We start from the raw sequence: 25,712 nt of genomic DNA on the forward strand, positions 1-25,712 counted from the left end.
AAAGATGAACATTTAATGACAAGCCTGCAGGATTTCAGCAAGGCAGCATTTTGATTTCTGACTCTCTGTTTTTCTCTACACATTTGTCACAGCTTATTTGAAAGTATGAAAGAAATGAGACTCTTTGGCACAGCTATCTCATTTTTCTTTTCAGTGTGATAAACTTGATGATTTCTAAAGTACGATAGTATCTCCGGAGCATGTATTCTTCTGCTCCACCTAAACTGAGCTAGGAGCAGTAGTTTGTCTCATTAGTTCCCTTTGAACTCAGCAGATCAGGTAGGCAGATGTTGGCTGATAAGCCCACAGTCTGGATACTCAGTAGTTATATTTTTGATAACTGTGTATCCAGGCAGGACTTCTGGCCTCAAAGGTGACAGATGTTATCTATATCCTGCCAACTGCCAGATCCAGGGCACCTTTGGAGGCTTCCAGAGACAGATGGAAATGTCAGCAGCACAACATTTTAAGCCTTCTCTTCCAAGAACTAGTTTGGTGACCCCTAAAAGAAAGTCACAAAAGGATCTCCCCTGTCTCTTGTGTCTTCATAATGGAGATGACAATGATTTGAAATAGAGAAAGATATATTAAAATGCAGAACATCTGAAGTAGGGACAAAAGCCCAGGAAATACTTGGAGGTAACACTCAATTTGTTTCCTTTGCTGACTGAAAACATCACAAACATAAGACTTCAAGAGTATAAAACCCCGGCCGGGCGCGGTGGCTCAAGCCTGTAATCCCAGCACTTTGGGAGGCCGAGACGGGCGGATCACGAGGTCAGGAGATCGAGATCATCCTGGCTAACACGGTGAAACCCCGTCTCTACTAAAAAATACAAAAAACTAGCCGGGCGCAGTGGCGGGCGCCTGTAGTCCCAGCTACTCGGGAGGCTGAGGCAGGAGAATGGCGTGAACCCGGGAGGCGGAGCTTGCAGTGAGCTGAGATCCGGCCACTGCACTCCAGCCTGGGCGGCAGAGCGAGACTCCGTCTCAAAAAAAAAAAAAAAAAAAAAACAGAGTATAAAACCCCACATTGCTACATATCTCTTAGTATGTATTTCAAAAAATTAAATGTCCCAAATCTCTGAAATGATTTTTCTTATCGATAATATACAAATAGTTTTTAAGGTAGCACATGATAGCTTGATGGGAATAATAAAAATTAATACCTAGACTTTTTTACTTGTACAAATTTAAAAAAGTAAATTTGATAGTTATTAAAAGGTAGAAGAAACTTGAAGGCAAAAATCAATATAAATAACTAGACATAATGTAACACCAAGTAAACACTATTGTAAAAAATAATCTACCTGTAAATTTTAACACTTAAAAGACTTGAAAGTCAGTGGTGGGGGTTCCTTAGCATTTCTTAATGTTTAGAATTATGTCTGGAAGAGTCAGTACCCAAGGCATGAATGAATGAATGACTCCCTTCAGCCTTGAGTTGCTTCAATAGGAAATATTTTGCTTTGGTTTGAGCAGTATGTTTTGTTGTTGACTTTGCTTTGTTTTTCTGCCTTTTCATGAAGGATTCAAGTAAAGGCTCACCACTTTAATGTGTGGCTTCTTCTTTTGGCAGCACTTTGATATGCCTCATGATATTGTTGCATCTGAAGATGGGACCGTGTACATTGGAGATGCTCATACCAACACTGTGTGGAAGTTCACTTTGACTGAGAGTATGGTTTTCATAGTATTATTGTTCACATTTTCCCTCAGTTTGATTGCTTAAAAGCATATGAAACAAAAACATTTGCATTTCCTTTTTACTGATGAGAGTAGGAATCAAGGTATAAAGCAGTTGTTAAAAGACCTATTTGGTGTCCATTAAGTGGAAAGAAACATTTTTTTTTTTTTTTTTGCTGGCACTTATCCCCTTGTTTCCACAGGAAATTCTTGATGCCTGAAGTACTGTCTGTTACATTAAAAGTCAACGTTAATTCCAGCTTAGTTCCAGAAGGAGGGAGGGGGCTTTGGCAAAGCAGAGGGGTTGACTTCTTTCCATAAGGCATAATTCCCATATGGCCCTTTAGCTCTCAGTAGCTGCTGAGCATCTAGAGATACCAGCATCTGTATGAGACATATTATCCCAAAGAGGAAGCACTTTAAATTTTCTGCTTGGACTTCAGCTTTCCCAAATAACTGAATTGCTATATTTTCATGTAACTCAAAATGTTTTGTCTAAGTATAGATTTGCTGCATCAGGATCCCGCTAACTAGTTTCAGAGTTTTCTAATTGCAATTTGGACGTCATTTTTAATCCCTAAAAAGTAGACTAACTTTTTACCCCTAATATCATGCTAAAACAAGTAAATTTTTTAAATTGAAGTGTACCAAATGCTTGATAGGACACAAACTTCAATGTCCAGAAATACTTTTAAAACATGGCAGGGCCCAAATAGGAGAAGGTGAGAGTAAGGAAAATAATTGGGGATGATAAATTTGAGGTATCAGGAGCTGCAACAGATAGTTTTAGATAAAGGACAAAAACAAGATATGTAAACTATGAAGAAAAATGTTAATTATAAAAGTAAAAACATAAATTATAAAAAGGCAGGAAAACAAATTACAGCAATGGAAAGTAAAACCAGGAGTCCAAACACATAATCAGATACCATACAGGGTTTGGATATCAATTAATTTGGTAACTTTTGTAGTCAGAACTATCCTTTGAGTAATGTTTGCAGTTGTGTAAGAAGAACCAAGTTAGGATTGAGTGAGCAGAGATGCCCATGGACTATGCCACTCCAGCAGTAGCTTCACATTTCCCTTGCAAATGTGGCTGTCTCACCACCTGAATTGTCAAAGAGGATCCAGAAGGCGTGGTCAGACAAGAAGGCAAAGATAGATGGAGAACCCCTAACTGCATGACTAAACTGAGGATTTTCAGAACAAAAACAAATGCACAAATACTTTTAAAGATGGAGAAGAATTCAGAAGAAAATGTAGCCAATATCTTAATTTTATGGATAGGAATGTGATTCCTGAACTCATTAAGATTTCAATCTGAGGCCCAGCCATGATCCCCAGCCTTTTTGGCATTATGGGACCAGTTTCATGGAAGACAGTTTTTCCACAGACCATGGGCAGAGGGAATGGTTTCAGGATAAAACTATTCCACAAGGATCATGCAACCTAGATCCCTTGCATGCACAGTTCACCAAAGGGTTCAGGTTCCTATGAGAATCTAATGCCACCACTGATCTGACAGGAGGCAGAGCGCAGGTGGTTATACTCACCTGCCACTCACCTCCTGCTATGCGTTCCAGTTCCTAACAGGCCACAGCCCGGGGTTTGGGGACCCCTGCTTTATACCACCCTAGTGGTTTGAAACTCAGAAGATGCATGTCTGATTTACCTGCGGCAGGGACTGTTACAATACACATGGCCAGTCCCCACTCAAGATATACAGAAAGAAGAGGAATATTATGTGTATTTTAGAAAGTTCTCCCAAGTGACTTTGGTACATCTCCTGGTGGAAAAGCACAGCAATATGGCATTCAACTTCAAAATAGAGAAGCCCTCTGCATAGAGCAGAGTGCAATAAATCTGGAAAATAGTACATCTGGAACAGTAAGACTGCCACTGAGGATTAAATCGGTGTCTTATTTATTTGCATCCTTGTAGTTAATTGGTCAAATCCATTAACATCAACTAGAAGACTGGTAACCCAACATGGCAGAACTAGTAATCAGTCTAAGATATTGTCCACATGAAAGCAGAACTGCTTGGTCTTTCAGAAATAATACAATATTATGAACTCTACAAGAAAAAGCTCATTCTAAATATGAAGTCCTTAGAAATATTTTAGCTTTCCCTAGGAGATTTTATCCAGGATTCATGGACCACTTAATTAGTGGTTTGCATTGAACTCTTTTCTAATATAATAATGCATTTGATGAATTAAGGAAATATTTTCTACTGAGTAAAATTAATATCAAAGTTAAATTTTCAAATGTTCTTTTTGGAGATTCTGACTTTTTTCTCTCCTTGCTGTGCTGTTACAGAAGTGGAACATCGATCAGTTAAAAAGGCTGGCATTGAGGTCCAGGAAATCAAAGGTAGGTCAGATTCCTCTTATTACTATAAAACCAAAGTCTAGCTGTGTTGAATTCTTTTATGGCCCTTGACTGCAACTTAAAAAATTACCAGGCTAAAAATATAATCTGGTAAATTATCAATGACTTCTGCTATGTACTGAGCCTTTAAACCTGTATGTTGCCACTTCTCTTTTTTTGATAAATGGAGCAGTCATAATGAGTTCAAATTACTGATTTCAAGTGATGGAAAGTGATTGAGGATACAAGAAATCTATAACTAGTGAGCCAGAGATATTCAGAGAAGAAAAGAAGTCAGCCACTTTGGGGAGTACATTAACCCCAAGCAGGTAGAAAAATACCATTTGGCATATTGGAAAAACCTTTTCTTAATATGCTCTATTAATATAAAGGAATGACAGATATCTTTGGTGGGTCAGTGCTATAATAGTATGGAAAGATTAGCTGTTTCTTTAGCTTCTATCTTATTCAGCTCCCATGATTTACTGAGGGCCTTTTGTGTGTAAAGCACTATCGCAGGTCTAAGGGAAATGAGACTGCACCTGACCTTATAGCCTTATAAGGAGAGAGGGGGAAAGTTACATACATATACACATATACAAATAAGCATATCACTGGTATATAATATCAAGACTAGGGAAATGGGATTTAGCTATTGGTAAGCAACCACTGGGTTCATATGGAGTCCCTGTCAACTTATTTTGTCTCTTTCCTAGGATCAGTTTATGTTTGTACATTCTAACATCTGCAGGGTTTTGACATGTCATTTCCAGTTAAGGGCTCGCCATGAGTTTCTCATGCTACCTAATATTTAAGTAGCAAGGGGATTCCATTATTAGTTGCTTCACAAATGATTCACCTAGACATTCAGACACAACCCTAGGCTTACTTGTTTTCTTTTCTCATCAAAGCAGCTGGAAAAGAAATGAAAAGCAGCAACAGGAAGGGGGAGTTTAAGGATTTTATGTAGACAGATAAGAAAATATAGCCAGCTCAAGGGGTAATATAATATTATAAAACAAATGGCAATTGTTTGGCATTTGTAGAGATCCTACCCAAATGACACTATGAAGTGGCATTCATATCACACTCATATACTAAGGAAGGTTCCTGTCCCCCTAGTTTTATGTCTTTGCTATATATAGAATTGTTGGCAAGTTCTGTTTGTCCTGGAATAAAAATGTTGGGAAAGATCATACTGTTAATAGTAGCTATCACTTACAGAGCAGAAACAATGGGCTATACAGAAATTATTACATTTAATCCTTATGCCAACCTTGTAATAACTGCTATTATCCCCATTTTACATATGAGGAAATTGAGGATCAGAATTACTGTAAATATTAGACAGTAAATATTAGAATCAAGCTTTAAACCAAAATCTGGTACCAAAGTCTGCACTCTTAACCACTATTGCTATACTGCTGAGGAGAGACTGATACCACCAGTTCATTCACTATAAATTCTTCCAAGAACTGCAAGTTGCGAATGGTTATAGTTTACTCTGAAACCTCTAGAATTTTAAAATAGTCTCAGATCATTTCTGTTTAAATAGATCTCACCAAAAAATTCTAGGTGATACTGGTTGGCCAGCTGAGAACAGCTTAGCCATACTGACCTCACCTTAGCCGGTCAATGAAGGATGAATAATGCTGTCATATAGGCCATTTCCTCTCTCCCATGTGCACACCACTGAGTCCAATTGGTCAGAAACCTTCTGACTTTGTGGTCAAAACCCAGCAGTTCAAACAGTAAATTTTACTGAAATGTCTTGCCTTGACAGTCCAGTTTTCATAGTTACCCAAACTCAAATGAAGTTGTCTCTTCTTCTTTGAACCCATGTGACTCTCATTAAACCTTTTTTTAAGATTATATTCTTATTACAAAGGGAATGTAAATCATGCTGGATTTCTAGATCTTATTTTTTTATCAATATCTTGAAGCTTAATTCAAACAACCCTTTATAAAAGAGAAGGGAAAACACAGTTTCAGACTTAATAGCCTTGTAGTTACATGTTAATTTTAAATCCCCAAATTTGAGTTGCCTTTGATAACACTTATCCCTACTATGAATAGTCATATAACTAATTACTATTAAAAAGGTTTCAGAACCAGTGTTCTAAGGAAGTTGTAAGGATAAGATAATTTGAGATGATAAAAAGCTAATGAAAAGGATTTAAACTTTCTAATAAAGTTACTAGAGATAAAACAGGCATACCAATATCTCACCAAAGCATAGCCCTCACCCCCAGGCACCCCTCCCCCCCGCCAATATAAGATTATAATGGCCTTAAATCACTTTCAATAAAACTTTTAAAAAATCAAAAAACCTCTTTAGTGCAGTTAGCTTTTTAGGCCTTATGGTAATCAACACATTGTAAGGGAGCACATTACATTTAAGAAAAAAAGAATGATCTCATTGGTACTATATGCACTTTTCATGTCCTCTAACCTGTTACTTCCTAGTATGCCATTTGCCTTCAGGCCTTCAGTTCTGTCTGTGAAGAACTGGGATACAATTGCTGTATTAAGAATGCCCTTCCCTTCCTGTCCCAGTTATTCCAATTCCAAGTGGTCTCTAGACTTCTCTTCTGTTAGGGGGAGACAGATTTGCACATACGTATATATATGCACTCACAAAGGAATGCAGCTAGCCTCCCTTTCTAAATGCATTGCTTTAAAGAAGAAGAAAAACTGTCATACATCAGCTTTTAGAAAATTTGTTTATTTCCAAATATCTATAGAGATGCTACAAGGGCTTGCACTCTTATACCATTTTAAGGCATGTTTATTCTACCCAGAATACACCTTTTATATGACAAAAGAATGGTCATTCTAGGTGCTTCCTATTTTCCAGAAACCTAGTGTTCTGGCTAATCTTAGAGCTGCTTCTCTCTTCATTCATCATGGATGCTCCAAATTATTGGGATTTTTAATAAAAGAATTTAGGATAAAGAGTGAAAGTGGCAGAATTTGGATTATTCTTCATGCTTTCAGTGGAATTCTTAGACTCTTAAGTTATAACTATTGTTTTAGGCATTTTACCCTACATATAAATGCTCTTGTGAAGAGTAGCAATATTGTATATTTTCTTCAGAATGGAACATTTTAAATTTTTAGCCTCCTTTTTAAAAATACAGAGCATCTTTTAAATCTTAAATATATTTCAGCCAGTTCCAAAAGTTGGAATGTTTAAGTATTTTTAGTAGATAACACTCAAAATATCAGAAGTGATGTGAAAATCAAGAATTTCTAAAGTGCTGTATATGTATTATATCTTAGCACGTTCATTGCCTCCTTCTCATTACTTTCTATGAATGCTAAACTGATTCTTTTAGTCTTTCACCTGTATCATCCACAGTTCCTTCCATTTAATGTTGCCCAATTCTGCTTCTGCCTTATCCATGAAACTAGATATGACCTAGTATACCCATTGTATATTAGGTGCATATAAACTTACTAAGTGACAGGCACTAACTACTCTGGTAATACCCACTTAAAACAGGAACAACTCCTTCTTCCAAAAGGAACAAGTTCTTAAATGCCAACCTACATCTTTGGCCTATGTTTTTTACTCCCATGATCTATTTATTGCAACTGTCTTATTTAAATATAGAATAAGCTTAAATATAGAGCAATTTTGTATATCTTTCCTATAGTAAACAAAAAAAGACAAAACAATCAGTGGTCAGAAAGAATAGAAATCACACCTGTATTCCCCTCAGAAACTAGACATAGAAAAGTTATATTTGAACCATTTCTAGGTCTGTGAACCAGCTCCTTTCCTTCCCTCCCTTTCAAATTTCAAGAGTCACTTGAGTGGACAAAAGAAAACAAAGGATAATGTCCCTTTAGCCATAGTACAGGGAAGGAAAGGACTATGAGGTCATCTACAAAATGGTGATGATAATAATAGTGCCTACTCATAGGCTTGGTGTGATGATTAAAGGAAAACGATGCCTGATGATGGTGTAAGTACTCAATAGATGTCATTGAGACTGTAAAAGACGCTGGCTCAGAATGTTGAAACCAAAAGTTGGAACCTACCATCTGTTTGTATTATAAATTATGTTGACAGTGTCTTAAATAATTTGAGAAACATGTATTCAGAGGAGTGTCCAGCAAGCTACTAAGCTGAGTCTATACCTACTAAACATTAACCAAAGATTTTCCTGATTGTGTTATCCCTACCATTTTGTCAAAATCTTCTTGAGGCTTTACAATGCATTCTGTATTGTAGGGCAGAAGGGCATACCAAGAAATTGAAATTTCAGAAATGCATGACCTGTGAGTCTTCCTGCAAATGTGGTTCTAACTTTTAGTATGGGCAAGTTCTTACCAGCCTTTGTACACTAGAGTAGGGCAAGGATGTCTCAAAGCTCAACCTCATTTTCACGTCATTAGTTATTAAGATCACTGCAGCAGCTTTCATATATATATATAACTATATATATAGTTTCATTGTATCAATTTCTCAAACAGTACTGTAGGCTTGATGCCTACCCAGTGCCTGCCACTGTTACAGAATATTTTTAGTTATTATAATAGTTGTTAGTTATTTTCATCAGTAACAAAAAGATATACAGTTCATCTGTCTGTACTCACATTTTGCTGAAAACAATATAAAAGAGCCTGAAAAGGACATAGTTCCTTTTTTCTTTTGTAATCCTAGCATTAATGTGTGCAGCATACATTTGAAGTATCAAAAATTAATTGAACATGAAAAATATTTTAAAACTAAAGATACAAGGAAGCAAACACTTATTATATGCATTTTTTATAACAGACATTTACACCCAACAGTTTTATGAAGGAGGTCCTATTATTAAAATTTTATAGATGAAGTTACTATGGCCCAGATAATTTAAGTAACTTGCCCAAAGTTATACGGCTAGTATATAGGAGAATTGGGATTTGTACCCAGGTTTGTTTGATTTCAGTATGCACACCAGTTCTTTCCCTTACACAGTACTGCCTTGTTAATTTTACCTTTGGAAAACTACAAAAGGATATATATTCTGTGGAATTATAGCTAAAGAGGGTATTAAAGGTAGAATAAAAGAAAACTAATTTGAAGGTGAAAAACGATTCAGTGGAAATAACTAATCACAATGCCTGCTGCCAGCTTGGTAGATTCAGGTATTAAAACATGAACCCCATGTACACTGGAGTCAACAAGTTCTTTGTGAACAGTTATTGATTTGAATGGGTAGGGGTGGGTAAGGGGGGTTTGAAATCTTTGAGTCAGTTGAATATTGTGAACTCTTCTTTCCCTGAAGAAGCTGAGGCAGTTGTTGAAACCAAAATGGAGAACAAACCCACCTCCTCAGAATTACAGAAGATGCAAGAGAAACAGAAACTGATCAAAGAGCCAGGCTCGGGAGTACCTGTTGTTCTCATTACAACTCTTCTGGTTATTCCGGTGGTTGTCCTGCTGGCCATTGCCATATTTATTCGGTGGAAAAAATCAAGGGCCTTTGGAGGCAAGTAAAATGAGCCCCGTGAACTTGGAACCTGCCTTTGAAAGAGTGTTTGGCCTAATTATCCTCGGGCGTTTGCTTGGGATTTTTTTCACTGTCTTTGTTTTTTTGTTTTTAATGCTCTCTACCATTTTTGACATTATTGTCTGTGTTCCAAATATTGCCCCTAGTTAATATTACAGTAAAAAATAGTATCTGGAGACTCTGAAATTTGGATATTTAGATTAAAATATAACCTTTAATGCTACCTTTTAGCAATTGGCTTAAGCCCAATTAATGTCTCCATATGAAATTGTAGGTAGTAGAGTCAGTATAAATTAGCTGAATGACCAGAGGAGGAGATACCTGCTGTTAAGAAGAGGCCCAGTCCTCAAAGTACCTGGGTCAGTTTTTCAGGTTGTGTTTTTCTCCCATTAGGCTGGATCTAGCTCCTAGCTACATGACCATGGGCAAGTTACTTAATCTCTCCAGACCAGTTTTCTCATAAAAAAGTGAGGATAAAATAGTTACCTTACAAGGTTGTACAAATATTAGATGAAACAATGTACATAAGCATTTATCAGGATACCTGGAACCTAAGAAGTACTCAATTAATACCACCAATGGTTATGATGAATAATCATTGGTAATGTAATAAAAGGCATAAGAAGTTATAAAAAAAACTTGTCTTAAACCTTAGTTTTCAAGGAAAATTAATTATTTCTATAACAAACCATTTGATAGTTTTTGAATAGTCATAATTTAGACCATCAGCCTTCCATAACTGAACAAGGCAGAGTCGAATGCCAGAGTTAGTATTTTATGAAATAATTATCACAATACAGGATCCAAGAGCTGAGTTTATTTTAGGACATCTAAATAAATAAACAAATAACCCAAATCATGCTTCTCACCTCTCAGTAGCAGTCCCTTGGCTGGGTCCCCAAGTCCTAGAGCAAGTCTGTAGTTGTGTGTGGGAAGAAATCCATGGACCAGGGAGACAGGGAGCATTTGATCAAGAAACAGCATCTGATCCTATTTCAGGTCAAGGCAGCCATGGCAGGGATTCAGTGCCCTTGGCAAAGCCCTGACACAGAAAAAGGCATGGAAACAGAAAACAGAAAATTCAACTTAATATGTTGTAAAAGGGAATTTTTCTTGGACTTTCTTTTGCTTTCCATCTGCCATTAATAAATCTCTGCAAAAATATAGTTAACTCTTCCCAAAAAGGACTTCTGTTGAGTCCATGTTACAGATCTGGAACTGTCATAAGTAGGGGCAAAGAGAAATAAACATAGTAATTGTCTTCATGGTGATATATACATGCTTCAAATGAGAAAGAATCCATATCTTGAGTACTGATATGTCCCCAGCACAAATAATAGTTCCTGATACTAGTGGTTTAATAAATTGTTGTTGAAAGAATGAATAAATAAATCAACTGAGCTCACAAAATAGATAACATATGAAAGAGACATGAAACAAAAAAATTATAGTAGAGGGTAGTAAGTGCAGTGATAAATACACAGCGTAGTAGGAACAGTGGGGCCTAGGGGCAGGTGGCAGGAATGGTGGTAACCAACCCAATCTGGCAGAAGCAGTGGCTAGGGAGTAAGGAAGGTTTGGTCTCTCCTGTTTGCTGTTAAGCACATGTGACACAGCACTGTTACATGATGCTGACTACAGGAATGTGTTAGGAAGGCAGAAACCCAGGTCAAACCCTAGAAAATTGCCATTACTTGATCAGGTTTTACTTAGAAAAATTGCAGTTTCATATGTAGCAGTAGTAGTAGATCAGCTTCTCACTTTTTTTTCCAAATTTGTCCTTGATAGATCTTATCCAGTTTAAGGTTATTAAAAACCCTAATAAAGGACCTTCCATTTATTCATCATTCCTTATTATGTATTGACTCCATATCAGACACTGTGTTAGGCACAGGGGGATACAAAACTAAGGAATATCCTTGCAGAACTTATAATCTAATTTGTTGGCTTTCTAACAGTCTTACGAGATTCTTCTTCCCTTCTTGCCTATTTCTTTCTGCATCACTGTCTTCCCCCTTTCGTCTAATCTGCCGCTATCTTTTTCCATGATGCTGCCTTCAGTCCTGGTTAAAGACCTAACAGGACAACCCCAGGCCTGATTTTCCTGACCATAGCCCTTTAGGGAGTGATGAAGCCTGGGAAAGAGTACAGGGAGAGACACAGCGAGGGAAATAATGAAACCCATTGGGAGTTCTGCCTCCCCATAAGGAAAGAGAGTCTATCCTTTATGGAGATAGGCAGTCCTATTGGGAACATGTAGGTCACCTACTATGCTTGGAGAATACTCAGCGCGTGTCATGTCCTTTCCCTTCACTTATGTCTTACATAAAGAAGAAACGACATACATGGATCCAAAGCTTTCTCAAGCAAGACATATACTGTCAGTAGAAATAGTAAAGCTGAAGGCAATTATTCCTAAATTATAATAACCAAAGATTGAAAAATTTTACAAATTATTGGTAACAATTCTTTCCTCATTAAAAAAAAAGCTATGATTTATTGAGAATTTACTGTATATCTACAGGTACTGTTCTAAATGTGTCACATGCAGTGTCTGATCTCAGCCTTACAGACAGGGATTCTCCTTGATCTTTCTTTTCTCAGAGGAGAAAACTGAAGCTCAGAGAAGTAATTTATCAAGATCACACAGCCAGTAAGAGACACAGGCAGAGTCAAACCCAGCTTGGGCCCTTTATGTATGTCTCGAAAATATACCGCCTTTCTTAAAAATTAGAATTGCATACAGACAAGAGCCAGGTCTTGCTTTATCATTCACAAGTTCCTGAATTTAAGTTGGAAGTTGAGTGCATGGGTTGAGGAAGATGACTGGGACTCATTTTGAAATGTGCCATCTTTTTTTAGCAGATTCTGAACACAAACTCGAGACAAGTTCAGGAAGAGTACTGGGAAGATTTAGAGGTATGCCATGACCTTTTAGAACCCTTTATGTTTGGTTCAAAGTCAACAAGCACATGTCTTTTAAAAAGCAAGGAGATATTTCATATTTTGTCTCTGAAGATAAAGCACCTTGTATACAGCTTAGCATCTCCCAGAGTAAATACAGAATGTACACCGTAAACTAAACTGAAGTGCATGGGTCTGGCAGCAGATTTCCCAGTTTTATTCTTCCCATTCTGCATTATCTAATTCTCTTCCCCTGCCTTTTACCTGGCTTCATTTGTCTTCAGCAAATTTTCTGTCACTCCTGTTGGCATGTCAATGTTTGTCATAGTAAAGATGACCTTTTCTTAAAGTCATTGAACTGAGGAGCTGCTCCAGGGAGGCTAGTTCTGGACAGAGAGCTGGAGAAAAGCAGGAGGTGAAATATGAAATATTCCCGCAGAAATACATAATACTCGGGAGCTTTTGTTTTTCTTCTTTCTTTTAATAGTAGCATCTATATGGCTCTGAAGGATAGGTCTCTTTATCTGTTTTTCTATTTTTTAAAATAAATAAAATAATCTCCCCTTTCCCATCCCCACCTTCTGACTTTGTTTACCATTTAAGAATTTACAAGGAAACAGAATCACTGCTGCAAACTTAACCCAATTTGTTACTGTTTGGTTTTTTTCAGGAAAGGGAAGTGGAGGCTTAAACCTTGGAAATTTCTTTGCAAGCCGTAAGGGTTACAGTCGAAAAGGGTTTGACCGGCTTAGCACCGAGGGCAGTGACCAAGAGAAAGAGGAGGATGATGGAAGTGAATCAGAAGAGGAGTATTCAGCACCTCTGCCTGCACCCGCACCTTCCTCCTCCTGAAAACCAAGCTTTGATTTAGATTAAGTGAGATTTACCCAGAATGTCAGATTCCTTTCCCTTTAGCACGTTTAAAGTTCTGTGTATTTAATTGTAAACTGTACTAGTCTATGTGGGACTGTACACACTTTATTTACTTTGTTTTGGTTAAGTTGGCTTCTGTTTCTAGTTGAGGAGTTTCCTAAAAGTTCATAACAATGCCATTGTCTTTATATGAACATAGACTAGAGAAACAGTCCTCTTTTTCCATCATAGTACTAATCTAACTATGGAAGATTTGCCCATTTACACTTTGAGACTTTTTGGTGGATGTAAATAACCCCATTCTTTGCTTGAACACAGTATTTTCCCAACAGCACTTTCATTGCCAATGTCTTTCTTTGGTGCCTTTCCTGTTCAGCATTCTCAGCCTGTGGCAGTAAAGAGAAACTTTGTGCTACATGACGACAAAGCTGCTAAATCTCCTATTTTTTTAAAATCACTAACATTATATTGCAATGAGGGAAATAAAAAAGTCTCTATTTAAATTCTCTTTTAAATTTTCTTCTTCAGTTGGTGTGTTTCTGGGATGTCTTATTTTTAGATGGCTACACTGTTAGAACACTATTTTTAGAATCTGAATGTAATTTGTGTAATAAAGTGTTTTCAGAGCATTAGCTGTCAGAGTGTATTTTCCAGTTTTTGCATATTTGCAAAAATTTGCAAATATTTTACATGCAACTTTTATAATAATTACACAGACCCACAAAGATTAGAGAAACTTACTCAATGTATTCCACCAAAATAAATGTGTGTATTGTACAAAATTTAGAAGATACTTTGTTGGGTAGCCAATATAAATTAAAAACCAGCCTGAGTTTACATACATTTGTAAAGTCAGGCTCTTCTAAAATCCAAAGAGGGTTTTTGCCTACATATCAATCAAAGGATAAATACTTTAATAAAATGTGGTCACAGAGGAAACCTGTATCTCAAATTACATATGCAAATGATCCATCAGTAGGGATCACTAATAATAGTTTTCCTTTTAAAAAATAATTTCAGGCCAGGTACAGTGGCTCAAGCCTATACTCCGAAGACTTTGGGAGGCCAAGCAGATGATCGTTTGAGCCTAGAAATTCAAGGCTGCAGTGAGCTATGATCAATCCACTCTACTGCAGCCTAGGCTGCAGAGTGAGGTCCTTTCGCTAAAATAAAATAAAATTCCCATGCATCCATAGGAATATATTCATCTTTTACAGTGACTGCAGATTAGTTTTAAAACATCTTTTTCATAATTCATCAATGCAAGTTAGTAAGAACCAGATAATTTTCCACTTTAAAATGACAGGAATCTAGAATTCTTTTTCAAAAATGCCAGCCTGTTTTTCAGGCATCATAGTAGTAGTTGGAATAATACAGATATAATTGACTAATCGTAAAGTACATGAGAGTACAGAAGGGAAACTGGGAAACAGTAAGTCTGCTAGGGCATTACAATCCTGTCCTAGCACTCCACTTTTATTCTGCCAACCTGGGTTAATTGAAGATGGTAGCCTGGAAAGTAATGAACATTGACTTCAGGCAATCTTTCCACTGATTATTCTTGGCTGAACTTCATTTATCGAGTCAGAGAAGGCACTGCCTGAGAAATGCCCCAGAGGAGTGAATCCTAGGCCTAGCCACAGTAGAATCACCTGGAGAATTTAAGAAAATATTTTTGGGCACTCGCTCTTTCCAGCGATCTTTATTTAGTTGTCTGACAATGGAATACAGGTATAGTTCATGTTTTTAAATTTGTTCAGGCGTTTCTAATGTGCGATCACAGTTGAAAAACCATTGTCTTCAAGAATGGCTATTCTATCTTGCCAATTACAATAAGTGGGTAGCTATATTATCACATAAATTATAGTTTACAGATGTTTGGAGGGGGAGGACAGGATCTGAATTGTTCTAATATGACTGTTAGCACCAAAATCTGAATGTCTTAATTGTTGGATGTGTTAAATTGGATAATTAAAATGGGCATAATTGACTTATTAAAAAAGCAAAGGGAAACATCTGCACTTTCATTTTTTCTTCTATTAAAGTACCTAGAGAATATGATTTGGGAGAGTTAAAAGAATAGCTTGTCATTCACTGAGTTGGCCCTGAATTCTCATTTGCATAAAATCTTTTGTTCTAAGCTTTCTTCTTTAGTTTATTAAATCAGCATATTATTTTTCAAAATTACCATGCATCTTTTAACTCTCATCCAGATGTTATATAAAATCAAATATTTAGGAAGCTGAATGACAATTTAATCCATAGACTTTGTATTAGAGCTTGTTTCCCAGACTGTCACCTACATGTAGCTCAAAGTTGATGTAGCCTACAGCAATACTTCGCAAACTTTAATGTGGGTAAGAATCAACTGTGAGTACTTATTTTAGAAGTACTAATTTGGTCCCATTCCCATAGTTTCTGATTCACTGCACTAGGTGGGCCCTAGAAATCTACATTTTTAAAAAGCATTCCTTGTGATTTGAATTCAGGTGTTCCATAGTTCATCTCCAAGAAACAGTGCTACAGAGAGTAGTTGAAATTTAAAACATTCTTAGGCACAGAAAGTAATATTCTCAAAGATGTGGTCTCTGTAGAGTGATGGTTAGGCCTAGAAGTCATCAACCCCAGTGCCTCAAACTCAATTCACAAAAAGACCCAGATGCAAATTATCTTCAGGGCCAGAACTTAGCAGCAGCGTCTTCCTTTAGTCCCCTGATGCTCTTTATTCCACCAGGGAAATAACTTAGGTGCATGAAAAGGCCACTAGTGGCCTCCCAAGAACTTCCTTTTTATTTTTGAATCACATCTAAAGGCTAGAATAAGCAAATCTATTTGGAGTGTTTTTATAGTATAATGATTTAATTAAGAGAACATAATCATTGATGATGGTAAATACGATTCCTGTTCATAGCCTTAAAAATTTTGAAACACCAAAACACAAAGATGTCTATCACATATCCAAAGTACTGATATAAAAAAAGGACATGCATTTTTCTGGGTTTGAAAATAGAGTATACACTGTACCATCATACAGAAAGGATTTACCAATGAAGACCTGATTTAAAAAAGCACTCTTACTCAGATATACCAAGATATAATATAAAATAGGAGCTTATAAAAAACAAGTATGACAATAGAACCCTTTTTGTTTTTGAACAAAAATGCATTTTATACAAACTCCCTTAAAATGAGTGATAAGAATGCTGTATTTGAGGACACCGTGCCAGTCCAGTGTTCACTTCCAGCCCTTGCTGTGGAAAGTGACAGCAGTCATGTTGATATATGAGCAGATGAGAGCCAGTGTGGGCAAGCTGCTCAAGGGTATCAACAGGAACAATCCTGAGAAGCTGGCCACCCTGGAGTGCTATGTGGAGATGCAGGTCAAAGAGAATGCCTATGATCTGGAAGCCAACCCAGCTGTCCTGAAGCTGTACCAGTCCAACCCAGCATTTTTTCAGACCACGATCACTGCCCAGATCCAGCTGAAGGCCCTCACCAACCTGCCACATACCAAATTCACGCTGTGCAAGTGCATGATTGGCCAGGCACATCAAGAAGAGTGGCCATCCGATGCATTTTGTACCTCAAGGACCTGGAGACCAGCCTCTTTCAGGCCTTCTGGCAAGCCTTGGATGAAAACATGGACCTCTTGTAAGGTATAACTGGCTTTGAAGACTCTGTCTGAATGCTTATCTGCCCTGTCATGGGTATCACCAGCACATTGACCGCTGACTGCTGGCCGAGATGCCTGGGTATCTGTCGGACAGCCAACTGAAGGTGTGGATGAGAAAATACACCTGGAGTGCTGATGAGTCAGGGCAGATCTTCATCTGTAGCCAGGAAGAGAACATTAAGCCCAAGAACCTTGTGGAGAAGATAGACTTTGACAGTGTGTCCAGCATCATGGCCTCCTTCCAGTAAGTGCAGGTGTTTAATAAATATTTGTTGACTTAAAAAAAAATACTACTATATTATACTATATAATTCTTCATGCCTTCAAAATATACATATATTGTCTAGAAAACTGATGGGTAAGTTGAGTCCTTTCTGATGCTAGTTCTAGCCTTGTAAATATTTGCCTAATAATTTTACCATCTCAGCAAGAGATTTCTCGTGATAAAAACTCCTGGTAGTTGTGATTATCTGATTTGCTTATTTGGAAATTAATTTGTCATCTATAATTGGAAGAGTGTCAAGCATGCATGTAGCTAGAACAACACAATTGCACTAGTTCTTACAACTCACTTATACTTCTAGATAAGGAGACAGCGCTATTTGATATAATGGCCCAGTCTTAGCCATTCTGTTAAGTTTGCAAAGAACACTGGGTTAAGGTCACAAAAGACCTGAAATTCTGAGTTCTAGATTTGATGATTTTACATACCATTGTCTTAGGCTTCTTTAGTAATCACAAATAAATTGAAACAGGTTTAAGAACTAAACATGTTCTTGTTATAAATTCTTGTTATTAAGAATTACTGATGATCTAATAAATGAGGAAAATAATAATCAAGAATTAACAATTTATTAATAAAAAGTATTATTATTGTTCGATTCATATAACTGAAAAGCCCAGGCATGGCTAGATCCAGAGACTGAGATGAAACAAACAGGATTTGGCTTCCCTCTCAGTTTGGCTTTCTTCAATATAGGATTTACCTTCATTCAGACTCTCCACATATGTGGTAATGTCAGAGGATCCAGCCCGGGTCCCATGCCTGCCAAGGGCAAGCCAGGCACAGAGCTGTAAGGGGTGCATGAGTGAGCGAGTGTGGGGTCTGGCCACTGCACACAGCCAGGTATGCTGACTGTGACAAGGCAGGTAGCTCTCAGTGCTGGCACAGGTGCTGGCTCCCTGCAAGGCTGCAGCTGCACCTGGCACACCACAAGTGGCTTCCACTGTGGGCACCGGGGAATGCAGTGGTGCCCAGAAGCTTGGAGATGCCAGGAACTGCAGAGCCCCAAAAAGGGTGTCAATGACCTGCCTCGGGTGCTCCTAGGTCTGGGCTCCCTGAAGGGTCACAGCTCATCCCTCCTTCTCTCTTCTCTCCTTCTTGTCACCCACAACGTAGTGAGCAAGGAGCGTGTTTTAGCACTGTGTTACCACTCTTCAGTTCCACCACTAGGCAGGTCATGAGTTCTTGTCTCATGTCCAGGAAGAATGAGGTATGTGGACAACTGGAGGGTGAGTAAGGTGAAGAGGTGCTTTATTGAGTAAGAGTACAGCTCTCAGGAGACCCAAAGTGGGTAACTCCTTTCTGCAGGCAGTTCATCCTAATGAGTTCAGCTCTCAGTGGAGAGGAGACCTGGAGTGGGTGAGCTCCTCTCTGCAGGGAGGTCATCCTGATATCTGCTCAGCTCTCAGCTGAGAGGAGACCCACAGTGGGTAGCTCCTCTCTGCAGGCAGGTGCTCCCAATGTCTGCTCAACTCAGCTGAGAGGAGACCCACAGTGGGTAGTTCCTCTCTGCAGGAAGGTCATCCTGACGCCCTAGTATAGTTGAGTCCAGGGTTTTTATGGGTTTTAGAGGAGAGGAAATGCATGTTGATTGGTCCATGGGTGGCCATGGGCAAGTCAGATAAAGCACCGTAAGTTCTCACTGCGGTCCACAGAACTGGCACTCTGGGCCTCTGGCTTCATGCCATCCCAGGCCTGAAGGTGGAGCTTCACCAGGGACCTGCCCCTTTCTGCCCAGAAGCCTGTCTGCCTCCCTCCACCATCAACCTACTATTCACCCAAACTGTTTGTGCCCAGGGCACCTGCAGGCTTGTGCCATGTCACCCTCAGCAACCTCTCAGCCTCCCTCCTGTGCTCATTAGAACCCAAAGTCCAGAGGGGACCAGGGTGGCAGGGGGCTGGCATGTCAGCACTCCTCCTAGCATGCACACTCCCAGCCAGGTCATGACAGCACCTGAGCTTGGCCTCATCTTTGCTCCAAAATCACAGTGGGTGCCAGGAGCAGGGAAAGGCCAGGCAGTGAAAGCAGGCATTTCTAAGCCTGTGGGAGTAAGAGGGGCTTCCTGGGCCCCCAAAAGTGCAGAGATGTCTAGGTCCACAGCTGCGGCTGGGCTGTTACAGCCCCCTCCAACTTGGATGTGGGTGGGGCTTCTGCTTATTCCTGGCTCCTGCATTCCAGGAAGTATGCAGTCCTGGCTGCGCCTCCCCCAGGGCAGCCAGCATCATGCCAGCCTGCTCCTAGACTGGCCACAGCTGCCATCTGTAATAAAGGTGGCAGCCAGTAGTTCTAGGTTTAGATGCTACCAGTATTTACTCTGACACATATAGCTTCTCTTTCCAAAGAGTTCCAATACACTAACTGGCCTGATTTCGTTTGTGTCTATCTAGGTCAATTTTGTGTTACTATAAAATAATACCTGAGACTGGTTAATTTATAAAGGAAAGAGGTATATTTGTCTCATGGCTCAGCAGGCTATACAAGAAGCATGGAACTGGCATCTGCATTTGGTGAGGGACTCAGGCTGCTTCTGCTCATCGTGAAGGGTGAAGGAAAGCCAGCATATGCAGCGATCATATGGGGAATGAGGAAGCAAGACAGAGAGGATAAGGTGTCAGGCTTCTTTTAACAACAAGCTCTGGAGGGAGCTAATAGAGTGAGAACTCACCCCAAGAGAGGGCATTAATCTATTCATGAGGGATCTGCCCCCATGATCCAAACACTTTCTATTAGATCCCACTTCTGATCTTGGGGATCAAATTTCAATACGAAATTGGGTCAGAACAAACCATATCCAAACTACAGCAATGTGCCAACATCAGAACCAATCACTGGGGCCAGGGAAAATGTGATGCTGGATTAGCCAAGCCTCCATGGAGCCAGGGACAGAGTCACATTCCACAGTAACTACACTGATGATTCAGAAAGATTGGTTTCCCCAAGAAAACATAGGATACTATTGCTAGTTGAATAAGAGCAGGTTCTGTGGAAGAAAAAAGTGGATATTCATTACTGTTATATTGGGCCTTAACACTTAATCCATAATATTTCTCAGATAATGGGGTTTAATATAATAGCTATTTGTATGATGTTTAAATTATTACATTAAAAAGAGATATTTTATGATTAAGTCTATACTAATGAATTTATGAAGATAGTCTCAAATTTCCACAAACAATATTGAATACAAGAAGAAATGTTAAACTTTGTTTTGTTAAAATAACGTCGAAAACCAAAAAATACATAAACGTCCAAAAGTAGAGATTTGAGGCTTAAAAACTATCTTTATACTATATCTACACCAAAAAAAGTTGATAGAAACATCCAGCCAATAAAAGAGACAAAGTGATCAAGAACCAAAATTTGATGTTCAGTGAATACTACTTATTGTGAAACAAACATGCAAGCAAATTAAGACGTTCTGTTGTCTCCACTTTTTATTTTGAAAATTTTAAAGCTACAGAATTATTGAAGACTTACAGTTAACACCCACGTATTCTTCACTTAAATTTATGGTGCTTAACATTTTGCCATATGTTCATTCTCTTTCTCATAGATACACACACATAAGTATAAATACACACACTAATTTATTTACTTTTGCTGAACCATTTGAAAATAAGTTGTATTATGTGCAATTTTTGTATACAGATTATACCTCAATAAGGCTATAAAAATGTTTAAATAAAGACAACAGGAGGAACTTGGGGTGGAAGCTGCATACATCGTAACTTTCACCCTAAATACTTCCATATGTATTGCCCAAGAACTAGGACATTCTCCTACATAACCACAAAACCATTACTACACTCAATAAATTTAACACATTCTTTATTATCAACTAATATGTAGCTCATATGCAAACCCTCAATGTCCCCACAAAGTCCTCTGGAGCTTTTGATTTTTCATCCAGGATCCAATTAAGATTCATACAATGCATCTGCTTATATCTGTTTTCTCTCCTTTCATCTAAAGTAATTCCTGTATCATTTCTTCCTTCCAAAACATGGACATTTTTGAAGAGTCCAGGCCAGTTGTCTAGCACAATGTATCCCTGTCTGGATTCATACGGCCATTGCCTCATGACTGTGGTATTTCCTACTTTCCACCGCTTCATATTGGAGGCACATAATGTCATTTTCCCCCCATTATTGATGATACCACATGCGGTCACTTCAGTAAGATTGTGTCCACCAAATCTCTTCATTGTATGTGTTCCACTTCCACTTTGTCTTTAGAAAGTAAAGTAATCTGAGAGAAAACACTCTGAGACCATACGAGTATCTTGTTCCCTAACAACATTTTACCCAATAGTTTTAGGTATTCAACCATTTTCTGAATCCATAATTTTGAGAGAGTTCTCAAATAATGATTTTTTAACACCATAATTTAATCTTTACTTATTAGCTGGCATTCTTCTGTAAATGACTGAGACTCTTACTCTCCCACCCTAAGAAAATTTGGCAGCATTCATTCAGGTGCATAAAATAATTTCCTCATTTTATTTGTAAGCAATATGATATGCACCCAAAATTCATGGTATAAATACGGTCAAATATCTTGTTTCCCTACTTAATTACCCAAGTCCTTACCTCTCTTATTGGCAAAAAGTCAATTATCACCTTTCATTGGTTGGCTCCCCCTCCTTCCCTCCTCTGCAATTGTCAAGCAACAACAACAACAACAAAACCAAGAAAACAAAAACAAAACCTATGTCCCTTCAAAAGGCATGGATAGAATCAGCAGTAGATTTCCAGATGCAGCAAGGGCATATTCAAGTGTAAGACAACCATGCTGCAATTACTTCTCACTGCCTCATGATGTCACTGATGAAGATTATCTATTAATATAGCAGTCCTAAAAAAACATGCTCCCCTGCTAGCTGCCCTAATTCAGACCACCCTCCCTGAGTGCTGTACATGGTTTCTAAGGGCCAATCTTCTTAGTGCTAGGTTATTTTAGTTGATACACAGGCCCAGGAGTCCTGGGTCAGGGCTGATTCTCACATCTGTGCTTCATGGACACAAAACCACCACCTGTTTTTCCTTCATATAATCCATACTAGGGGTCAGGAGCTTCTGCTCTTAAACCTCAAAACCCAGAGTTACATCAGTCCTTCTTTACTAGAGATGGGCTGGCCATTTGTGTTCTGTATCCCTTTCCCAGAGATACTCTGGTGAGTCTCAAGTACTCAACCCTACCTAGCCAGAGGCACTTCCTTCCATGATTCGAAGGTGATTTCTGACACCTGTTTGTCATTTAGCAAACATTGCTGAAAGTCTCACAAACAAAAAAACTAAGTTCTTAGAACACAGTGGTAAAGGGCAATACCGTGCCTCTATTGAGATTTATCTTCTAATGGCTTTTTTTTTTTTTTTTTTGTAAAGAAGAACAAAACTAAAATGTAGTCCCTGGCTGGGCATCTCAGTCATACATTAATAGATTTTTTTTTTAAATGAGGCCCAAAGGAAAGAATTAACTAATCTAGTTACACTAATCCCAAAGCCTCTTTTGGTTAATTTAGTTTCTGGCATTTTGAATTTTCAGAGTTTATTTTCTCTTCTGTTATATTTCCCAGAAGTCATAGAATTCTTAGAAATCGTTTGGAGTTCCAAATTTCTAGAGTCTTGTTCTGAGACTTGTTTGGCCTCCGTTTGAAAGAAAGCTTCTGCACAGCAAAAGAAACTACCATCAGAGTGAACAGGCAACCTACAGAATGGGAGAAAATTTTGGCAATCTACTCATCTGACAAAGGGCTAATATCCAGAATCTACAAAGAACTCAAACAAATTTACAAGAAAAAAACAAGCAAACCCATCAAAAAGTGGGCAAAGGATATGAACAGACACTTCTCAAAAGAAGACATTTATGCAGCCAATAGACACATGAAAAAATGCTCATCATTACTGGCCATCAGAGAAATGCAAATCAAAACCACAATGAGATACCATCTCACACCAGTTAGAATGGCAATCATTAAAAAGTCAGGAAACAACAGGTGCTGGAGAGGATGTGGAGAAATAGGAACACTTTTACACTGTTGATGGGACTGTAAACTAGTTCAACCATTGTGGAAGACAGTGTGACGATTCCTCAAGGATCTAGAACTAGAAATACTATTTGACCCAGCCATCCCATTACTGGGTATATACCCAAAGGATTATAAATCATGCTGCTATAAGGACACATGCACACATATGTTTACTGCGGCACTATTCACAATAGCAAAGACTTGGAATCAACCCAAATGTCCATCAATGCTAGACTGGATTAAGAAAATGTGGCATTGGATTAAGAAAATGTGGCAAATATTCCATACCATGGAATACTATGCAGCCATGAAAAAGGATGAGTTCATGTCCTTTGTAGGGACATGGATGAAGCTGGAAACCATCATTCTCAGCAAACTATCCCAAGGACAAAAAAACAAGCACCGCATGTTCTCATTCATAGGTGGGAATTGAACAATGAGAACACTTGGACACAGGAAGGGGAACATCACACACCAGGGCCTGTCATGGGGTTGGGGGAGCGGGGAGGGATAGCATTAGGAGATATACCTAATGCAAATGACGAGTTAATGGGTGCAGCACACCAATATGGCGCATGTATAAATATGTAACAAACCTGCACGTTGTGCACATGTACCTAGAACTTAAAGTATAATAATAATAATAAAAAAAGGAGCTCCTTCCTTAAAAACAAAACCACAATTCTTACATCTGTGATAAAATATGGTACCCAGGTAACCCAATAAAAAATAAATAAATTGAAAGGTGAAGGATTCATTCAACAGACATCAATTAAGTTTATCTGCAAAATACAAAAATGAAAAACGCACAGACCCCCTAAATGGTCTGTAATCTAGTAAGGTAGCTAAAATAAGCCTATAACTAATTAGATTTTAAGGCATAAGAAGAACACATGCAAAATGCTATCAAATTATTATTGAAGAGCATAAAGGCTTCATAAAAATGATAGTATTTGAGTAAGTCAAGGAGGGTTATCAGAAAATGCTTGTTATAGTAGGGGATTAACAACAGGGCTATATTCCTTAGCACTCAGGATAGTTTAGGGGAGCAGTAGTGGATGGGCTGGAAAGCCAGGCTGATAAAACTAGAAATGTTTCAAAACCATGAGAAGGAATTGGAATGTAACTGCATTTTACATACTTCATTTTATCATACATGTTAATATACTGAGAGCTGCTAGCAAAAGTTAAAAAGTGTTTTCTTTATTGAACAGAACAAAGAAAAGAACAAATTATACTTGAAATAAAATCTCAAGTTAGTCTGAATTCCTAGGAAATGGAGTATTGTTCTATATAAATACTGGATAAAAGCTCTTTATCAGACATATGATTTGCAAATACGTTTTCTTAGTATGTGGGCTACCTTTTCACTATCTCAGCCTTGTCTTTCAAAGGGAAGTTTTTAATTTTGTATTTAATTTTAATCTCTCCCTCTTTTTCTTTGTGTGCTTGTGTGTGTTTGTCTCTCTCTCTTTCTCTGTATCTCCAGCCCATGGCTCTGTTTTCCTCAGTGTTGGCTTTATTATCTAGAATGTTATTTCTATGTGACATAAAAATGTCTCTAGCTGATGTCTGTAAAAATTTAAAGAGAGAGACTCCCCATGCACCCCATATCTATATCAATCCCCAAAAGGATTCAGAAACACAAGAACACTAGTATTTTCTTTCTCAGAAATGACAACAGATACGCAACAACTTACCCATTAGTCCTTGCAGTTCACTGTTTCAAGACAGGAACATTTTTGTTGAAGCCTTTAATACAGTTTCCATCACGTGCATCATGTGGTCATTTCTGAGCTAATCCATAGCAAAGAATGGCCCATGGTTCCACCCATGGAGAAGTGCTAGCCACTTAAAATTCGGATAGGAAAAAAGAAATGGTTGCTGAGTAGGCAACAAACAATCCACTACAGGGCAGCCACAGTTCATGTTTAGAAAATAACATTTGTTTATTGATGGATATCTGCTAAGCTCCCTGACCTCAAGTATCTCACAATCTAAAGGGAAAATAAAGCATAAATTCACTTCATTAAGTTCAGTGATGGATGTAAAGTCAGACATTTGGCAAAGTTCAGAGTGAGGAATCATATAAGGTATATGTTAAAGTTCAAGAAAACAGAAAAAAATTTAAACAAAAGTTGTAGGTAGAAGTTGGTAGTGGAGAACTTTCTTTGCATAGTTATTTAGTAGTAAATTAGGTTTTTAAATCACCCCACCACCTATCTAAAAATCAAATATCGTATAATTTTCTCATTATGTCATTGATGCTCTTCCAGTAAGAATTTAATTCCAGAGTAATAAGAATCCAATAAAGCTTTCAAAAAACAAAGATTCCAAGTGAGAAGTGAAAGTATGTCCTGAAAAAAAGACTGCATAGTATTGCATTGG

The 25,712-nt window shown here is 38.1% G+C and overlaps 1 protein-coding gene, 1 long non-coding RNA gene and 1 pseudogene across 22 annotated transcripts in view; 2 read left to right on the top strand and 1 right to left on the bottom strand.

Moving 5' to 3' along the window:
• PAM (peptidylglycine alpha-amidating monooxygenase) overlaps window positions 1-13,971 on the top strand; it is a 277,716-nt gene extending 263,745 nt beyond the window's left edge. For 5 of the 19 annotated variants that reach the window (XM_031666328.1, XM_031666327.1, XM_031666338.1 and 2 more), the window contains 5 exons: window positions 1,580-1,679; window positions 4,008-4,061; window positions 9,338-9,541; window positions 12,425-12,481; window positions 13,137-13,971. In XM_031666328.1, coding sequence (XP_031522188.1) covers window positions 1,580-1,679; window positions 4,008-4,061; window positions 9,338-9,541; window positions 12,425-12,481; window positions 13,137-13,318 — 597 coding nt within the window. In that variant the 3' untranslated portion in view covers window positions 13,319-13,971. The remainder of the gene's footprint in view (window positions 1-1,579; window positions 1,680-4,007; window positions 4,062-9,337; window positions 9,542-12,424; window positions 12,482-13,136) is intronic. The other 14 variants (XM_031666332.1, XM_031666340.1, XM_031666333.1 and 11 more) reach the window with 7 other exon arrangements.
• Window positions 10,419-25,712, bottom strand: part of LOC103885288 — a 42,980-nt gene continuing 27,686 nt past the window's right edge. For both annotated transcript variants that reach the window (XR_004183785.1, XR_002522673.2), the window contains 2 exons: window positions 12,731-12,864; window positions 10,419-10,604 (listed from right to left, as the gene is read on the bottom strand). This is a non-coding gene — a long non-coding RNA (uncharacterized LOC103885288). The remainder of the gene's footprint in view (window positions 10,605-12,730; window positions 12,865-25,712) is intronic.
• Window positions 14,085-17,290, top strand: LOC103885287 (annotated as a pseudogene). Its single transcript, XR_648308.4, has one exon. The product of XR_648308.4 is annotated as a eukaryotic translation initiation factor 3 subunit K pseudogene (transcript).

Source organism: Papio anubis, chromosome 5, assembly GCF_008728515.1.
Source record: "Papio anubis isolate 15944 chromosome 5, Panubis1.0, whole genome shotgun sequence".
Lineage (NCBI taxonomy): Eukaryota > Metazoa > Chordata > Mammalia > Primates > Cercopithecidae > Papio > Papio anubis.